This window comes from Vipera ursinii (assembly GCF_947247035.1).
Source record: "Vipera ursinii genome assembly, chromosome: 7".
Lineage (NCBI taxonomy): Eukaryota > Metazoa > Chordata > Lepidosauria > Squamata > Viperidae > Vipera > Vipera ursinii.
In genome coordinates this window covers 59,332,972-59,353,222 of record NC_139521.1, presented here as the reverse complement: position 1 = coordinate 59,353,222, position 20,251 = coordinate 59,332,972, and the positions used below count along the sequence as shown (strand labels likewise).

The following is a 20,251-nucleotide window of genomic DNA, read 5'->3' as shown; positions in this document are numbered from 1 at the left end:
GCATGTTTCTTCTACAGGTAAATAGCTCCACGACACAGTTCTAAAAGCCAATTAGTATTTACATTCATGATCCAGGCAGGCCAGTTTCAAAATAGTTTATTGTCTCTGCCACACAGATAATCAGCCCAAAAGTTTTTTTCCCTTTTCCCAGCTACAGTCTAGAAAAGTGTAATTTTCCAAGGACAACCAAAGTCTTATCTGGGTCTGGGCTTCAAGCCAAGTTTCCCTTAAAGATAATAAATTGTAGTGTTGTGGTTCACCATTAAATGTCGCTGACACTGTCTTCTACCTTTTAAAGTCCAAACTTATATTACAAGCTTTTTGAGTCTCTTTTTTTTACAAAAAAAATCCCCAAATTTCAAAGGTATATATATGTATTGATTTCAAATTAATCTTGTAATTTTCTCTATTTTCTCCCAAGCAATTAATTCGCCGCTTTTCTTTTCCTGAGGGAAAGGGGCAGAAATTCCCCTACCCTCTCTCCTCAGAGAGGATTATTTGCTTTGGGTGATTTTTTTTCCAAGAAAAAAAATCACCCAAAGCATAAAGAGAGGATAGGGTCTCACCCAGTTCCATCCACATTGCTTGAAGGTTACTCATTAGTGCTTATTTTCTTTGGTTGTCAGCAGCTTCTGAGTGGCCACATGAATGTAGCCAATCTTTCCCCCACTGGTTTGGAGGACTTCCTCAGATCAAACAGAAGGGCTGCCACCCTCCCACGATCAATGAAGGTCCCCTCCTTCTTCATCGCCTCTCTGGGGCAACTTTTGACCCTTTTTAAGGGTCCCTAGCAGGGAGAAATTGAATGTGGAAGACAGAGCCCCGTCTTCTTACATCCATCATACCACGACATCAAATCAGAAGTCCCAGTCTTTTTTCTTGTCTTCTTGTATTTAAGTCTTCACTACCTAGTCCACCATTTTGACAAATTTAATAGTCAACACAAACTATGATTGTTGGCTGAACAGGGACAAAAATAGCCAGAGAAATTACTGAAGCCTTGGAAATGGGCCCTTTGTCAGTTAATAGGAGTGCTGATTTACCACCAGCCTATCAGGTACTTTGGAGCCAAGGGTGCAGTGGCACAAGGAAGCAACAATTAACAACTTAATAGCCATCCATTAACACCCTAATCAACAACTAAAAGCTGCATACCACCATGAACAATAAGTAGTCCTTGACTTATGACCCCAATTGCACCCAAAATTTCCATTACTAAGTGAGACAGTTGGTAAGTGAGTTTTACCCCATGTTATCACCTTCCTTCCCACAATTGTTGAGTGACTCACTGCGATTGTTAAATTGTTTACATGGCTGTTAAAGGAATCTGGCTTCCCCATTGACTTTGCTTGTCAGAAGGTCACAAAAGGGAATCACATGGCCATGGGACTCTGCAATCATCCTAAATATGAATCAGTTGCCAAGTGGCAGAATTTTGATCATGTGACCACAGGGATGCTGCAACAGTCATAACTGTGAAAAACGGTCATAAATCACTTTTTTCAATGCTGTTGTATCTTTGAACAGTCACTAAATGAACTACCTGTATATAAATGCAATGTGTAGAACAGTGCAGAGAGGGAAGTGCCCTCAACTTCAACCAACCTAGAACTAAAGAGAAATCTCCTAGTTTATTCTTTGCTGTCCTTCATTAATAACAGTACAATTAAAAATCTGTTTCTTTATGCTTCCAAAATACAGTTAGTCTTCAACTTATGACCACAACTGAGCCCAAAATTTCTGTTATTAAGCAAAACATTTGCTAAGTGAGTCTCGCCCCATTTTACGATCTTTCTTACCACTGTTGCTAAGTGAACCACTGCAGTTGTTAAGTAACATGCTCGTTGAGTGAATCTGGCTTCCCCATTGACTTTGCTTGTCAGAAGGTTGCAAAAGGTGATCACATGAACCCAAGACACTTCAACTGCCATAGATATGAGTCAGTTGTCAATCGTATGAATTATGATCATGTGACCATGGGGATACTGCAATGGTCATAAGTGTGAGAAACCATCGTAAGTCACTTTTTTTAGTGCTGTTGTAAGTTTGGACGGTCACTAAACAAATGGTTGTAAGTTGAGGACTACCTGCACATTGTTTCCAAAGATAGAATCAATCAGATCATGGGCAAAATCAGAGGCTTGATACAGGTAGTCCTTGATTTATAATCATTCATTTAGTGAGCAAAGATACAATGGCACTCAAAAAACTGATTACAACTTTCCTTACCCTTATGACCATCACAGCATCTTTGTGATCATGTCCTCAAAATTTGGGCATTTGGCAGCCATCATGTTTTTATAATGGTTGCAGCATCCTGGGATCATGTGAACTTCTGTTGCAACCTTCTAGCTGGTTTCTGACAAGCAAAGTTAATGGGGGAAGCAAGATTCGCTTAATGATCAGATGGTTCACTTAACTGCGGTCATTTGCTTAACAACCATGGCAAAAAAAATGTTGTAAAATTGGGCATAATAATCACCTTGTTAGGAACCAAAATTCTGAACTTAATTATGGTCGTACGTCGAGGACTACCTGTAGATACCAACTTAGGTAAAGGTAAAGGTTCCCCCGCACATGCGTGCTAGTCGTTTCCGACTCTAGGGGCTGGTGCTCATCTCTGTTTCAAAGCTGAAGAGCCAGTGCTTGTCCAAGATATCTCCGTGGTCATGTGGCCGGCATAACTAGACGCCAAAGGTGCACGGAACGCTGTTACCTTCCCACCGTAGTGGTCCCTATTTTTCTACTTGCATGTTTACGTGCTTTTGAACTGCTAGGTTGGCAGAAGCTGGGATGAGTAACAGGTGCTCACTCTGCTACACGGCACTCGGGATTCGACCCGCCAAACTGCCAACCTTCTGATCGACAAGCTCAGCGTCCTAACCCACTGAGCCACTGCGTCCCTTAGATACCAACTTAGGCAGATTTAATTTCCATTCATATTTGGATGGGAAAAATACTTGGTATCCTATGAGTAGTGATGCAAATTGCCCTTTTCAAATAATAGCTTCTCCCCATTTGCTGATTATGGTATCATCCATTAGAATTTTATTTATTCAAGAACCGTAGAAATAGCCTTACTCTTTTAAAAAGATCATCTACCCCAGTCCTAAACTAACAGAAATTGTTTCTCATGGCCTGTATCTAAAATGTACTATATATTATTGCCTAGGAAATCTGCTTTTATTCTTTCTCTTCCTTCTCCTCCTTATAGTTTATTGTTCATTCAGTTTTAAATATTTCTGATGTACCTTGTACATTATTATAGTTTTTCTTCATCACCAGCTATCCTGCCATCTGTTATATCTGTTAACAGTCAAGAAGTTCACACTATATAATAGTGAATTTGATCTCCTGTGTTGAATGATAGACTTGGCCTATGGTTTACCAGCTCCCAAATCAGATTCTGCTGGCTCTGTGAAACTCCTTTCATGTTCTTAAAATGGAAAGTGCCACCAGCTGGGAGATAGGTGTTAGACCTCATAGTAGCTATGATCCCTTCCATGTTATTTTTCTATATGAAGCCATGCATAGAAAAGGAAAGTTAACAGCAGGAAAAAAAAGAATTACCATAATAGCCCAAACTCCACAAAGTAGATTGAATAAATGTCCAAGGATCCAATCTGTGTCGGTCACTGGGACCAGAGGTTTTTGTCTTCTGAGCTTTCTGATTCATGCTGGAACCCATCTTCAGGGAACTTCTCCCTAACACAATGTGTGCTAAAGAGAAGATCCCTAAAAATGGGCTCCAGCATGAGTCCAATAGCTCGGAAGACAAAACCTCTGGTCCCGGTGACTGATCCAGATTGGATCCTGCATCAATAGATTATATTTCCCTTTCCATAGACCAGAGAACAATCTGGAATGAAACTCTTTCATGGTTACAGATAATGGATAATTTTATTTGAAATATCAACTATTTCATTTGATTTTTGAGGATTAAACCTTTATAATATCAAGCAATATTTAAAAGCACTTTAAAAGGGAACATTTTAAATATTTATTAAAAATAAGCAAAAACATGACAAGTCCTTAATTTCATAACCTATGGGTAGACCCAACCATAGTTTCAACTGAGAGACTGTAAGCATCCCAGACCAAGATAAATAAAAAAATGTTAGGAAATTCCTACATGCTGAGACAAATCAGTCATCAAGAGATACATAGAGACAAACCAAATTTACACACCTTTCAAAATAGACAATAAAAAAGCTAAAAAGGAAACAAAAAGACAAGAACACATCTTCACCCAGATAACAGGGAATAACACTGTTTATCAATCAAGTAGAAAAGAGTACCCTAATCAAGGAACTAACATTGGCAGATCAAATTACTATGTATAAACATGCACTAGTACTGCTTATGCCAGGTAACAAAATGTCTGCAAGCAAAGATCCAAGCTTAGAGAGCATCAAGGACTCTATAATAAGTAAGATGTCCTTTGAGTCAAATTCAGCCGGTGATTTCATGGAGATGCCATGTAGTTTTCTTGGCAACAGTATAGAAATTGCTGGTCACTGGGATGCTTGATCAATTCCTAAGTAGCCGACAACTCTAGGATTCCCTGGTACACTCTTCATGTAGTAGCTTGTTTAGATTTTACAATTAAGTAAGGTATCTACTGTATGTACTGCACCTTGTTGAGGCTTTATTTATTATTTAGCTGGGAAGAAGCTCCATGCCTAAATAAGTCAAAGTGCAGGGATACTTCCTTGTAGGTTGACATATTTTGCAACTTGTATTTTTTAGATTAGTGAGGGTGAAACCCAGAACTGGGTTAAGGTGAACCTGAAGGAGATGCCAGTAGGTTTTTGTTGAATCTGAGATAAAGAGAGAAATATAAAACAAAATAGCGAAACATGTTTTGATACTTTGTTAAATTATCAAAGTGTTAAATTTTTAAAAATGGAGAAGGATGCTAGATTAGATCTGGGAAAACGTAGTAAGTGATATGTTGGAATGGCTTTCTAAGATCACGTTTCATACTTTTTTGCGTGCATTCTGTTATGTAAGGGAAAAGGCTCTCAATTCATTTTTATGGGCTACTTAGGATTTTCTTTCTCATAGGGACTTTGATTGTACTGAAGCATCCATATCCCAAGAAAGTAGAAGAGCCTTCCATTTATGAATCTGTGCGAGTCCACACGGCTATGCAGACCGGAAGGACTGAATTTGACCTCATTTCCAGTGCTCCATCGGTGAGTTCCTATTTTTCCTACTGGTTGGAGAAAAGAACGCTTTCCATAGTTTACTATGGAATCAGTAAATAAGATTTTGATTAGAGCTGAACTGAATCCTTTAGAGGAAGGCATCCATGCTGGAAATTCTTGGGGCTGAAAACTTGGCAAATCTAGAAGACATCAGTTTGGCAAAGATGGTCTTAGTGAGAAAATGGTGCATTTCACCAATTAAAGGTAAAGGAGGCGGTGCTCATCTCCATTTCCAAGGGAGCCAGCTTTGTCCAAAGACTCTTCCATGGTCATATGGCCAGTATATTTATATTTATATATATTTATATTTATTTGACTATATGCGGAGGCAGAACACTGTTACCTTCCCACTGAAGTAGTATCTATTTATCCACTGGCATTTGCATGTTTTTGAACTGCTAGGTTGGCAGGAGTAGGAGCAAGTAACAGGACCTCACCCAGTTGTGCAGTGATTGAATCTTGAACCTGGGCATTTAGCTTTCCAGCTGACAAGCTCAGGATCTTTAACCATTAAGCCACTGCACCCCCTTTCAGCAATTAATATATCTAATAGCATAAAGATTCATGGACATGAAGGCTGGGATCATAAAATGCAGTGAATTGCAGATGACCCAATTTCATTTTGCCCTAATTGGGGTATTGTATATGTATGTTGACTGAATTTGATAAACCATATGAATTTTGATGAACAAAGGATGTTCAGTTACCTATGGTTTATGTCTGATCCATCTAAAATATGTATTTCGTACATTATAGTCAGCACCCACTTTAATTCATGTTGCCAGAGGGAATAATTCACCATTTTTTTGGCAAAATAAATTTTGCATAGGGGTACATTGAGATGAATCTCTTGGGAGAGGGAGCAGATAACTCATTGATAAGAGAAAAGGAACAATTACAGCTGAAAACTACCAACTTCTTTTGCTGTGTCAGTCACAGGAAGACTCTGAAAAGACTCATGTTTGAGATGAAGATCTACCTGTCTCCTCCCTTCCCCTACCCAGTGATGGTGAACCTTTTAGAGACCAAGTGCCCAAACTGCAACCCCAAACCCACTTACTATGTATCGTTGGGTGCTGGGTGGGCGTGACCCATTCAGTGGGCATGGCTACAGTGGTAATGGCAGATTGGGTGGGACTAAAAAGTTCAATCAATTTCAACTTTGCAAGATCTTTTTTTTCCCCGTGAGAAGTTAAAATTGATTGATTGATTGAACCTTTTTTTTTTGCACACGGCGGCAGAGGCCTAAAGTGAAAAGGTTTTATAAAACCCAGCTGATGGCCTAGGACTGGGGCGATGGCGCGTGCGCCGACAGAGAGGGCTCTGCGTGCCACCTGTGGCTTGCGTGCCATAGGTTCGCCACCATAGCCCTATTCCCTGATATCCTTCTTAACCATCCTAACAAACTTTCCTGTGTTTCATTGCAGTTAGGGACTAAAGAAGGTTACCTAACAAAGCAAGGCAAAATAGTTAAGGTAAGCAATCTAAAAGTTGTTCTATTGGTTTTTTCCCCCTTACACATTAAAAACCATCCTGTTAAACATGCTAAGGAGCAGTGCTTGAAAATTACATTGGAAATGCATGAGCAAAATAAGATCTGGAATACATATATAATATATCCAAGAATCGCTGTCTTCTTAAGGAACTTATTTTTCCTTAGCATAGCAGCCTCTAGCCTCATGTTGGACTATTACCCCTATAATTTCCTGCTATGATGGGAGTTATAGTTGAATGCTCCTGGGGGATATTATCTTAGTGAAAGCTGTATGAAGCAGAGAACCATATGAAGCTGCCTTTGGTGGCTCATTTTGAAAAGGCAGCAAATGGTATATTTATTTAAAAATGCATTTTTTCTTGAACTTTCACCTTAAGTGCTGAAAAACCCAGATTTCAGCAAGAGTGTGCTGCCCCCTTTTTTATGTGCATTATTTTTATTTTATTTTATTTTATTTTAATTCCATTTATATCCCGCCCTTCTCCGAAGACTCAGGGCGGCTTACAAGCTTAGCAGTAGCCTTCATTCTATGTATATGCCTGCTTATTAGGGCTTTCACATCCCCCCCAAGCGGCATTATTGCAAAGTCAGCTTAATTGCCCCCAACAATCTGGGTCCTCATTTTACCTACCTCGGAAGGATGGAAGGCTGAGTCAACCTTGAGAGTCATCCATTATGTCTATGGATGCCACCTTGAGTTTTTTGAGCAGTATTTCTGCCAAAAATCTGTTGGCTGTTTCACATATTCCTCTCTCGGTACCATTTTTAGAATTGTCTCTTCATTTCCCAGTTTAAAAAAAATGTTTTATTGATTTTTTTTACAATAACAATCCTTAGTGTACAGCATGTTGTCTTGGTTCATATTTTTTTTTAAAAAAATACACTAGTAGTTAATTAACAGTCAATAATAATTAATTTTTATACTTCCATAATTAGTATATTGATGAATAGTATATTTCTTTGATATTCTCTTCTCCCAATAGTATTCTCCTTCTTCAGCCTTAAACAAGTATTTTTAATATTTTCAATGCATAAATGATTAAAAATGAACATTTTCTTCCATGCTTGTACCAACAATAAAAGCGTCCATATGTGACATTTTTTTCTTATCTTGTGTTATTTTTATAAAAATCAACTTATTGGTTCACCATATATCCTATTTTCATAAATCTTTAAGCTTAATTTCTCCTTAATATTCAAACAATTCTTATCAATCACAATTTTCTCAGTATTTAACATCTAAATATCCAAATTTTCCATTTTAATACACCATCCCAATGTTTTCATATTTTATATGCTATAAAAATACTATACTGCTTATCCATCTTATGACATCTACCTATAACATCTTTTCTGATCAGTTTATATTTCACTTATATTTGTAAAAGTTAATTTGTTAAATCACTATTTATCCTTTTTTCCCAAAGTTCTTATTTAAACTTAATCTCTCCCCCCCACCCCGATTCTCTTACAATTGTCCCTTTCTGAATCAGATGTGGCCACCTTACTTTTCCTGATTTCAGACTGAGATCACAGCATAGACCCTGAAAACCTCTAAGCCAGACATGTCAAACACAAGGCCCGGGGCCCGGATCCGGCCCGCGAAGTGGTTTCATGTGGCCCGTGAAGCCATCCTGGAAACAGTGAGGGAACGGCCCCCACTTCCTTAGCCCTGGCCCACAGACCCTCCTTCTGCCAGAGACCCTCAGATCTGTCCCACTCCTGCTCAGGCCCCTATAGGCCCCCTTGATGCGAACGATGTAGAGCTGGCCACACCCACCCAGCAGGCCATACGCACTCTAGCCACACCCACCCAGTAGGCCACGCCCACCCAGGCCACACCCACCTGGCCCCTTGAGGGCAACTGCAATGCTGATGCGGCCCTCAATGAAATTGAGTTTGACACCCCTGCTCTAAGCAGTGTTTCTCAACCTTGGCAACTTTAAACTCTGTGGACTTTAGCTCCCAGAATCCCTAGCCAGCATGCAGGACATACAGATATGGGCTTTATCAAGCCATAGGCACACATATTCATAGTAAGAGGGGGGAAAAAGTATTTTGTTTTGAATGGTTGAGTTACGTGACTACAAATAGTTGTTATAATTAGTGCTTAATTTTAGATCCAGCTATCTATCAAATTTAGAGTTATGGTATATTCAATGTATTGGCTGAATTGACTTTTGAATATTCTCAAATCAGAGAAACAAGTAGCCAATCTCAGCCTTTTTCCAGGCTCTTTATGAGTTTACTGGCAAGACTACCCTTAAAGTTTCTCTAATCTCCAATCTCATGTGGGCTGTGTATGGCCTCAATTTCACTTCTCCTTTTTCATGTAGATTCATCTGTTGTCTTTTCCTGTTCACATCTCATGTCATGTAGGAGGTTGCAACAGCCTCTTCTTTTTCACTTACTAAATCTGTCTTACTTCTAGAATCTTCTTCTGAGCCATCCTACCATTGCATTTCCTTATTTTCCAGTGCCACCTAAACCTCATCTGAAGTAGCCTTCTCCAACCTGGTACATTCCAAATGTCTTTAGCATGTGAAATGTTGCAGTTTAGGGAAGGCTACACTGTGGTATCTCCGAGTCTCATTTAACTGTTTCTTTCTTATTCTGTTGATACAAGCTGCATTTCCTGTCCACCTACACTCATTGAGTATGGCTCCTAGAATAGAATGAGAGATGCTATGTGTGTTAGATACAGGTAATCTTCAAGTTACAACTATTTGTTTAGTGACCATTTGAGTCTCCAACAGCACTTGGAAAAGTGATTTGTGACTTTTTTCACACTTACAATGGTTGCAACACCTCATGGTCCTGTGATCAAAATTCGGATGCTTGGCAACTGATTCATTTTTATGACGGTTGCAGTGTCCTGGGGTCATGTGATCACCTTTTGCAAACTTCTGACAAGCAAAGTCAATGGGGAAGCCAGATTCACTTGACAACTGCAGTGATTCACTTAACAACTGTGGCAAGAAATGAACAATGGGACAAAACTCACTTAACAAGTGTCTCACTTAGCAACAGAAATGTTGGGCTCAATTATAGTCACAAGTCAGGGACTACCTGTATCATGGTGAGAAAGGGAAGAAAGAGAAGTTTTTTTCTAGTACGTGTTGCTCTTTTTGTGTTGAATTTCTTTCAATTTCCCTTTTATTCTTTTAGAACTGGAAAACTAGGTGGTTTACATTGCATAGAAATGAGCTGAAATACTACAAAGATCAAACGGTGAGTTGTGTTTTACTTTGTTTGCTCATGAGAGCTAACACAAAGGAATCAACTGGGTACTGGAAATACTCTTCGTCCCATGTTTCCAGAATAGCTATTGTGAAACTGAGTGCCAGGCAACATGGACTTTGTACTCACTGGCATTTTTATTCCATGGTGTCAGTTCAGTTAGTGGGCTACACTTACATGCCACCTTTCTTCCATCAATGACTGTACTTCCTTTACAGCAGAGTAAAGAAATGCAGACTGCACATTCCTCCCTAGCCCCAAATTCTCCCCTGAAATTTAGTGGCAAAAATTATTTTCGGTGCTGTAATTATGCATTTTGGACACCAAAATAGTTTTTTTAAGTGTCTTCAAGGTTTAATAATATTTGCTACGTACATTTCAACTCTGCAAAATGGGGCTGCCCTAGCCCCACTGGTATCACCCCAACAGTTGATGTGATACAGATCCTACGGGCATTGGAGGCCAATAAGAATTTTTAAAGTATGGCCCAAAAATGTGGGCTGCCCTTCCTTTACAGAAATGTACTCACAAGAGGCCTAAAGCTATAGCAGGATAAGCTACATTCATTACTATTGGAGGAGAAAGCAAATCCACCTATGTTGGATTTATTTTTCTAGGGTTTTCTTTTTTCATCCAGTTGTACTAAGTCAGGGGTAGGCAACCTTGGCTCTGCTATGACGCGTGGACTTCAACTCCCAGAATTCCTGAGCCAGCACAGCTGGCTCAGGAATTCTGGGAGTTGAAGTCCACGCGTCATAAAAGAGCCAAGGTTGCCTACCCCTGTACTAAGTCTTTTGCAATGTATTAAATCAAACTTGCTAGTGAGCAACTCATAGCAGCTGAGCTGTAGGCAGTCCTGGTTGCTTTCTAGCAGCATCCAGAAATATCATCTTGTTCATCCTGCAGTTCACACAGCTGTTTAAAATTGCTAGGCATCTACCAGATGAGGCCAAAAAGTGCATGTGATGCTATGAGTATACTGATCTTATCATCCTAAATTATGAAACTATGTAATTACAAAATTTGCATCCTTTTTACAATGAGATGATGCACAGAAGGGACGCGGTGGCTCAGTGGGTTAGGACGCTGAGCTTGTCGATCAGAAGGTCGGCAGTTTGGCGGGTCGAATCCCGAGTGCCGTGTAGCAGAGTGAGCACCTGTTACTTGTCCCAGCTTCTGCCAACCTAGCAGTTCGAAAGCACGTAAAAATGCAAGTAGAAAAATAGGGACCACTGCGGTGGGAAGGTAACAGCATTCCGTGCGCCTTTGGCATCTAGTCATGCCGGCCACATGACCACGGAGACGTCCTCGGACAAGCGCTGGCTCTTCAGCTTTGAAACGGAGATGAGCACCGCCCCCTAGAGTTGGAAACGACTAGCATGCATGTGCGGGGGAACCTTTACCTTTAATGATGCACAGAACATATGACATTATTATTATTATCATTTATGGCCATATGATTATGTCCAAAATAACTAAACTAAATCAGTGGTAAATCAGGGATTTTCAGATTCTGTTCACAGTCCTTTAAAAAAAGAGGTGATTTGATTTTTTTTTTAAAGTACAAGATCAGTTTTATACACTACATTCCTTGTGAATTTTCCACTTCAGTGGAGGCACATCAGCCAACCTTTCTCCTCACAAACTAAAGGGAAGTGTTTTCCTTTGAAACCTTCCATATCTATGGACATTGATTGATAACAAATGACAACATAGATGATGTAAATACAGAAATACTGCAATTTGGGTACCACATACCCACAAGATGGCTGGCAAGGGAAGGGCTCGTGGGCCCAATTCACTGCCTATCCTACATTTTCCACTTTAAAGTTCAGCAAAATTTTGGAGAGATCCAGAGCTGCCCAAAATGAGCTTGGGAGGTATCTGCAGTCTAAATGGAAATTCTTTTCTGTGCAGTTTTTGTCTTGCTCAAGGAAAATTTGAGTGCGTGTACACCCACACACTCCTAGACATCCATGTTGCCACTTGTAAAGAAACTATCTCTGGACAGTTTCAATTTAACAGAATTGAATCGATCCATTTTAGGCATACAGGGTTCCTTAAAGTCAATAAGATAGCCACAACCATGTGACCAAAGCCCAACCCATTTTATGTGTATTGCAACTGATATCTGATTTTTTTTATTCCCCCACCCCCTCAGGAGCCCCCTTCCCCGTACAGCATAGGTTACACATAAGGCGATACTTCAGACTAGTGCAGGGGTCGGCAACCTCGGCTCTTTTATGACTCGTGGACTTCAACTCCCAGAATTCCTGAGCCAGCATAGCTGGCTCAGGAATTCTGGGAGTTGAAGTCCACGAGTCATAAAAGAGCCGAGGTTGCCGACCCCTGGACTAGTGCAAGTGTATTTGTGGAGGATTACAGGACTAGATTTAACTTGCATATAATCAGGGGAAGCACCAAGAGCCAAGGGAACGGAAGGAGAAACTGAAATTGCAAAATAGCCTTTGTCTTATTTACTGTTTGGTTTCTTACACGACGTCTGTGATGGGGCAAGGTGGGTAATCATTTTAAATAATTTTAAATAATAAATCAGAGCAATTGTTTCAAAAACAACATTTTTCAAGTCCACAGAGCCAATCAGAGCACTGGATTTAACTGAATGCTCGGCAGTACAGTTCGACTATTCCCAAGAGAAAGTGAATTGCTTTTGGTAAGTTGACGTTTAAATACAACTTTGGGGTTTCCTAATGTATCCTTTCTTTCTTTAAAAGTTTCTCAGCGCTATTCTGCGGAAACCTTTTCTTCTTTTCCTCTTCACCCCACTGCTACCCAAATTGTTCTTAAAGTAAATGTAAAGGTTCCCCCGCACATGCGTGCTAGTCGTTTCTGACTCTAGGGGCCGGTGCTCATCTCCGTTTCAAAGCCGAAGAGCCAGTGCTTGTCCGAGGACGTCTCCGTGGTCATGTGGCCGGCATGACTAGACGCCAAAGGCGCACAGAACGCTGTTACCTTCCCACCGGAGTGGTCCCTATTTTTCTACTTGCATTTTTACGTGCTTTCGAACTGCTAGGTTGGCAGAAGCTGGGACGAGTAACAGGCGCTCACTCTGCTACGCGGCACTCGGGATTCGACCCGCCAAACTGCCTATCTTCTGATCGACAAGCTCAGCGTCCTAAATTTTCATAAATTCAACTAAGACATTGTGCTGCTTTTCCTTGATTTGACAATGTGCCATCAGAATTGATTCCTGCTCTCCTTTTGTTCTTATTTTTTTTTGAACAGCTTTAGAAAATGGCTGTGCTTGAATTCCCAGAATTCTAGTTTAATTAGGAAAGAGCAGTCTACCCATGCATGCTATTTGATAGCTTAGCTCCTCTTGCATATATTTATTTTTATTTATTTTAATCCCATTTATATCCCGCCCTTCTCCGAAGACTCAGGATGGCTTACAATCTAAGAAGCACAAACCAATGTGCTTAGCAATAGCCTTCATTCTATGTATATGCCTGCTTATTAGGGCTTTCGCCCACCCCAAGCGGCATTATTACAAAGTCAGCTTATTGCCCCCAACAATCTGGGTCCTCATTTTACCTACCTCAGAAGGATATATGTTGCTTAAGACTGAAACAAAAAGCTGCGGTTTTAATCATCCTAACAAGGAAGGTCAATAGCTGTTTCCATAATTTACCTGGTCGTACTTGACCTTTCCCCTTCATGGATTACTGCCTTGTCGTGGCGAAGGGGCTTGCGTAATTCAATGAAGCTATGAGCTATGCCGTGCAGGGCCACCCAAGACGGACAGGTCATAGCAGAGAGTTCTGACAAAACGTGATCCACTGGAGAAGGAAATGGCAACCCACTCCAGTATCTTTGCCATGAAAACCCTATGGACAGTACCAAAAGGCAAAACGATATGACGCTGGAAGATGAGCCCCTCAGGTCGGAAGGCGTCCAATATGCTACTAGGGAAGAGCAGAGGGCTAGTACTAGTAGCACCAGAAAGAATGAAGCGACTGGGCCAAAGCCGAAAGGACGCTCAGCTGTGGATATGTCTGGTGGTGAAAGGAAAGTCCGATGCTGTAAAGATTTTTTCTCCATAGGAACCTGGAATGTAAGATCCATGAATCAAGGAAAACTGGACGTGGTCAAACAAGAGATGACAAGACTGAACATTGACATCTTAGGTATCAGCGAACTAAAATGGACAGGAATGGGTGAATTTAATTCAGATGACCATCAGGTATACTACTGTGGGCAAGAATCCTTCAGAAGAAATGGAGTAGCCTTCATAGTCAATAAAAGAGTAGGAAAAGCAATACTGGGATACAATCCTCAAAATGACAGAATGATCTCAGTTCGAATCCAAGGCAAACCATTCAATATCACAGTAGTCCAAGTCTATGCCCCAACCACCAGTGCTGAAGAGGATGAAATTGACCAGTTCTATGAAGCACTACAGCACCTTATAGAACTAACACCAAAAAATGATGTTCTTATCATCATGGGGGATTGGAATGCTAAAGTAGGAAGCCAAAAGATAACTGGAATAACAGGCAAGTTTGGCCTTGGAGTGCAAAATGAAGCAGGGCACAGGCTGATAGAATTCTGTCAAGAGAATACGATGGTCATAGCAAACACTCTTTTCCAACAACCCAAGAGACGGCTCTACACATGGACATCACCAGATGGTCAACACAGAAATCAGATTGACTATATGCTCTGCAGCCAAAGATGGAGAAGCTCTATACAGTCAGTAAAAACAAGACCAGGAGCTGACTGTGGCTCAGACCATGAGCTTCTCCTTGCAAAGTTTAGGCTTAAACTGAAGAAAGTAGGGAAAAGCACTAGGCCAGTCAGGTATGAATTAAATCATATCCCTGTTGAATATACAGTAGAGGTGACAAATAGATTTAAGGCATTAGATCTGATAGACAGAGTGCCTGAAGAACTATGGACAGAGGTTCGTGACATTGTACAACAGGTAGCAACCAAAATCATCCCAAAGAAAAAGAAATGCAAGAAAGCAAAATGGCTGTCTGAGGAAGCTTTGCAAATAGCTGAGGAAAGGAGGGAAGCGAAAGGCAAGGGAGAAAAAGAAAGATACACCCAATTGAATGCAGAATTCCAGAGAATAGCTAGAAGAGATAAGAATGCCTTCTTAAATGAACAGTGCAAAGAAATTGAAGAAAACAATAGAATAGGGAGGACCAGAGATCTTTTCAAGAAAATTGGAGAAATGAAGGGAACGTTTAATGCAAAAATGGGCATGATAAAGGACCAAAATGGCAGGGACCTATCAGAGACAGAAGAGATTAAGAAGAGGTGGCAAAATTACACAGAAGAACTATACAAGAATGAGCTTAACGTCCCTGATAATCACAATGAGGTGGTCACTGACCTCGAGCCAGACATCCTAGAATGTGAAGTGAAGTGGGCCTTAGAAAAGCTGAGCAACAACAAAGCTAGTGGAGGTGACAGTATTCCAGCTGAGCTATTCAAAATCTTAAAAGACAATGCAGTAAAAGTGCTACACTCAATTTGCCAGCAAATTTGGAAAACTCAACAGTGGCCACAGGATTGGAAAAGATCAGTTTACATTCCAATTCCTAAGAAAGGCAGTGCCAAAGAATGTTCAAACTATCGCACCATTGCACTCATTTCTCATGCTAGTAAAGTCATGCTTAAAATCCTACAAGCTAGACTTCAGCAGTATGTGGATCGAGAACTACCAGAAGTGCAGGCAGGATTTCGAAGAGGCAGAGGAACTAGAGATCAAATTGCCAACATACGCTGGATCATGGAGAAAGCTAGGGAGTTCCAGAAAAACATCTACTTCTGCTTCATTGACTATGCTAAAGCCTTTGATTGTGTGGATCATAACAAACTGTGGCAAGTTCTTAAAGAGATGGGAGTACCAGACCATCTTATTGGTCTCTTGAGAAACCTATATGCGGGTCAAGAAGCAACAGTGAGAACTGGACACGGAACCACTGATTGGTTCAAAATTGGGAAAGGAGTCCGGCAAGGCTGTATACTGTCGCCCTGCCTATTTAACTTATATGCAGAGCACATCATGAGAAAGGCAGGGCTAGATGAATCAAAAGTTGGAATTAAGATTGCCGGAAGAAATATCAACAACCTAAGATACGCAGATGATACCACTCTAATGGCAGAAAGTGAAGAAGAACTAAAGAGCCTCTTGTTGCAGGTGAAGAAGGAGAGTGCAAAACTTGGGTTGAAACTTAACATTAAGAAAACCAAGATCATGGCATCTGGCCCTCTCAATTCCTGGCAAATAGATGGGGAAGAAATAGAGGTAGTGACAGATTTTATTTTCCTGGGCTCCAAGATCACTGCAGATGGGGACTGTAGCCAAGAAATTAAAAGACGCTTGCTCCTGGGGAGGAAAGCCATGGCAAATCTAGACAGCACACTAAAAAGCAGAGACATCACCCTGTCAACAAAAGTGCGTATAGTCAAGGCTATGGTCTTTCCAGTTGCAATGTATGGTAGTGAAAGTTGGACCATAAGAAAGGCTGAGCGCCAAAGAATTGAGGCCTTTGAACTGTGGTGCTGGAGAAGACTCCTGCGAGTCCCTTGGACTGCAAGGCGATCAAACCGGTCAGTCCTAGAGGAGATCAATCCTGACTGCTCTTTAGAAGGCCAGATCGTGAAGCTAAAACTCAAGTACTTTGGCCACCTAATGAGAAGGAAGGACTCCCTGGAGAAGAGCCTAATGCTGGGGAAGATCGAGGGCAATAGAAGAAGGGGACGACAGAGAATGAGGTGGCTGGATGGAGTCACTGAAGCAGTAGGCGTGAGCTTAAATGGACTCCAGAAGATGGTAGAGGACAGGAAGGCCTGGAGGAATGTTGTCCATAGGGTCGCGATGGGTCGGACACGACTTCGCAGCTAACAACAACAACAACTTGACCTTTGGAACACACTGGGTTCGCCACACTTGTGTTTCAATTCAGCCGAGTTAATCCTTTTCAATTCTATAAATCTAATTATAACAAAATATGCATTTAACTTACAGGTAATCCTCTATTAGCGAGCACAATTGTTACCAGCAACATTGTTTAGCAAAGGAGTCTTTAAGTAAAACTGTAATAATTTTTATGATCTTACTTCAGATTTCCTTTGCTGAAAGTAGTAAATGTGAGAATTGTTTGTAAAGTTATTGTTTCACCACCAATACGACTGCAAGGGGTCACTAAATGAGGCAGTCACTAAATGAGGATTACCTGTACTTTTTTTAAAAAAAATTTAAAGTAACCATACCTTCAGGACATGCTTAATATGGTTTCTCCAAGTAGGAGCCCCTCCTCAAACACGTTGATTAGGCTTGATGAGAGTCGTACTCTGGTAGGCCCTACATATGTCTGATTCACATTAAATGGAGCACTTTGGATGCACCTTTTAATGCTGATAAGTTTTTACCTGTTTCAACCACTAATGCTATTATTCTTTTTTATCATAAGGCTTTATTTTATTTATTTATTTATTTATTTATTTATTTGTTTTTATAAACCGCCCTTCTCCCGAGGGACTCGGGGCGGTGTACAGAATAAGGTAGGTATACAGAATGAACAATAGTGAAAAAAAACAATAGTAAAAAACAAACTGGGACCCCAATTAGAGCTATCAGGCCAGGCCGGACTGCTGGAACAGGTAAGTTTTTAAGTCGCGCCGGAAGGTGCGGAGGTCGGGGGCCATCCGGATTTCGGTTCGCTTTAGTCAAATTTCAAGTATTTACCTCAATTACTTTCTATTCCTATTAAGAAGAAAAGTAAAAATAATATTTTTAGCTTCACTTACTTTGGGAAAATGGAGTATCAGTTTCGGATAGGATTATGGTTTCCTTACATTTGTGACACAGAATGTTTATAATTTTATATTTTACAGTTTAGTATTTCCAATGCGGACGTATTATCTGTATGCAAAGACTGGAGTAGAAGCAGATGAGTGGATTAAAATATTACAGTGGAAACTGGTAAGGAAATGCCCGTGATGATTTGATTAAAATTAAATGGGTAGCAATACAGTGGCATATAACAGTTCATGCTGGGAGTGCTGAGTTCTCTAATTTAATCCTACAATGGGAGCCTTAGAAATACTGTATTTAAAAAGAGAAAATCACAACCCCCATATCCATGGACATTTATACATTCCTCACTACAAAAAGCCATAGGTTGCTTCTTTGCTTATACAGGTATTCCTTGACTTGCAGCCATTCATTTAGTGACAATTTGAAGTTACAACAGCACTGAGAAAGTGACTTATGACTGCTTTTCACACTTGACTGTTGTAGCATTCGCCCATAGTCACATGATCAGAGTTCGGGTGCTTGGCATTCAGCATGTATTTATGATGGTTGTAGCCTGTTGGGGTCTTGGGATTATTATTTGCAACCTTCCTGGGGAGCGCCTGACAACAAAGTCAACGAGAGAAGCCAGTTTCGCTTAATGACCGCATGATTCACTTACCTGCAGTGATTCAATTAACAATGGTAGAAAAAAGGTCATAAAATGTGATTCACATTAAACGGAATATCACTTAACTACTGTCTTGCTTAGCAACAGAAGTTTTGGCTCAATTGTGGTTGTAAGTCGAGGACTATCTGCATTGGCTCCAGTTCAATCCTTTCTAACTCCAGATAACAAATAGATCTTAAGAGCAATAATATTCTATACAAACAATACCAAATTAGATCACTCAAGAATGTGACTTATATACGGTAGATTCCTATGTTCTTTTTCCAAAAGGAAATGAAACTGTATTAGTCATTAGGGCCCAATGCTTCTATACATGTCATAGAGCACATTCAATTTCACTTTTCTCTGTAGTGTGTCTTTGCAGTCTTCCCTGAGCTTAGCTAGTGTAGGTGATTCAGTCATAATTTAATTTAATTTAATTATGGGACTTATATGCCGCCCTATCTCCCGAAGGACTCAGGGCAGCTAACAACAATAAAACAATAAATACAAATATTAAAAGAGATTAAATTTACAAAGCCCCACTAAAAACCAATAAAAATTAAAACAAAATTAAAACCCCCGTCTTCAGTCCAGGTCGGCCAATTGGAAAAGGTATGTCTTTAGGTCACGACAAAAGGACCGGAGATCTGGGGCCATCCGAAGTTCTCGGGGGAGCTGATTCCAAAGGGCAGGCGCCCCAACAGAGAAGGCCCTCCCCCTGAGGGTCGCCAGCTGACATTGTCTGGCCGACGGCACCCTGAGGAGACCCTCTCTGTGTGAGCGCACAGGGCGATGGGAAGTCGTTCCTGGCAGCAGACGGTCCTGTAAATATCCCGGGCCTAAGCCATAATGAAACTCCCCTGTCCCCAAAGCTGTTATTTGGACTTTTAAGTCATCCTTTAATACCGCACAATGGTGCTCATTGTGGCTAATCACATGAATTAAAGCTTTTATTACACAAGAAAAGGCTTTTAGTGAATGGGAAGGGTAGTATAGGTGAGGCATTTATTTGGATTAAATGCTGAATGGAGAATCTTAGCTCTAGAAAAAGCGAGTGATTTGCCTTTCTGGTAGGAATGAGAAAACAGAAGTGAGGCTAAATTTGCAGTTGGACAGTAGTTTCGTCAGAATGGTTTATTTGTTTGAAGCTACTCGAAATCAGCAAGGCTATGGGATGATCAAGGCAGAATAGTTGCTTTACATTTTCCAAGTAAAACATTTAAAATAGTCTAATGAAAAGCTCAAGCCACTTAGTGACTACTTTTAAAATAAAAAAAAATGCATAGAATTGGTAAGAATTCACCAAGTTTAATGTTTCAATCTGAGAAATAAAAAAAAAGTTGTGAAATGCTCAACCTTCCCCCACCCCCACATGCTGATATCTTTGTGTCTTATCGAACTATACTTTCATCTTTATTCAATCAATCCTGCTTAAAATATATAAAGTTGAGAAGTCCTCTCCATTATTGGCCCTGCTGCAGTGTTTATTTATTTTCATTTACTTTTTTAATAATCAGCTATAAAAAGGGCTCCCGGTGGCTTACATTTATAAGACAAATTGAATATTTGTTGCAACAGTAAGTCAGTAATATTAATAAATATCAATATAATAAATACAAATGGAAAGCTGACTGCTTTTCAATCCAGAGATGCCCTTCTTAAGACTTGCATTTTCATTTTCATTTTCACTGTTTCCAGAAGGCCAGTGACGAGGAAGGGAGGCTAATCCCAAACTTGCTACCAAGGCTGTAAATTTCTGGGCAGCCAATTCAGCAACTGCAATATTGATATTGTGATCATGGTAACCTTATGTTAATATGAGACCCACTGCATTTTGAACAAATTATACTTTCAAATAGGTC

At 40.3% G+C, this 20,251-nt stretch overlaps 1 protein-coding gene across 1 annotated transcript in view; it reads left to right on the top strand.

Moving 5' to 3' along the window:
- DAPP1 (dual adaptor of phosphotyrosine and 3-phosphoinositides 1) overlaps positions 1-20,251 on the top strand; it is a 48,007-nt gene that overhangs the window by 25,523 nt on the left and 2,233 nt on the right. Inside the window, exons 5-9 of the mRNA XM_083367851.1 lie at positions 5,068-5,198; positions 6,638-6,685; positions 9,874-9,936; positions 12,534-12,619; positions 17,818-17,905. Of these exons, the coding sequence (XP_083223977.1) occupies positions 5,068-5,198; positions 6,638-6,685; positions 9,874-9,936; positions 12,534-12,619; positions 17,818-17,905 (416 nt within the window). The remainder of the gene's footprint in view (positions 1-5,067; positions 5,199-6,637; positions 6,686-9,873; positions 9,937-12,533; positions 12,620-17,817; positions 17,906-20,251) is intronic.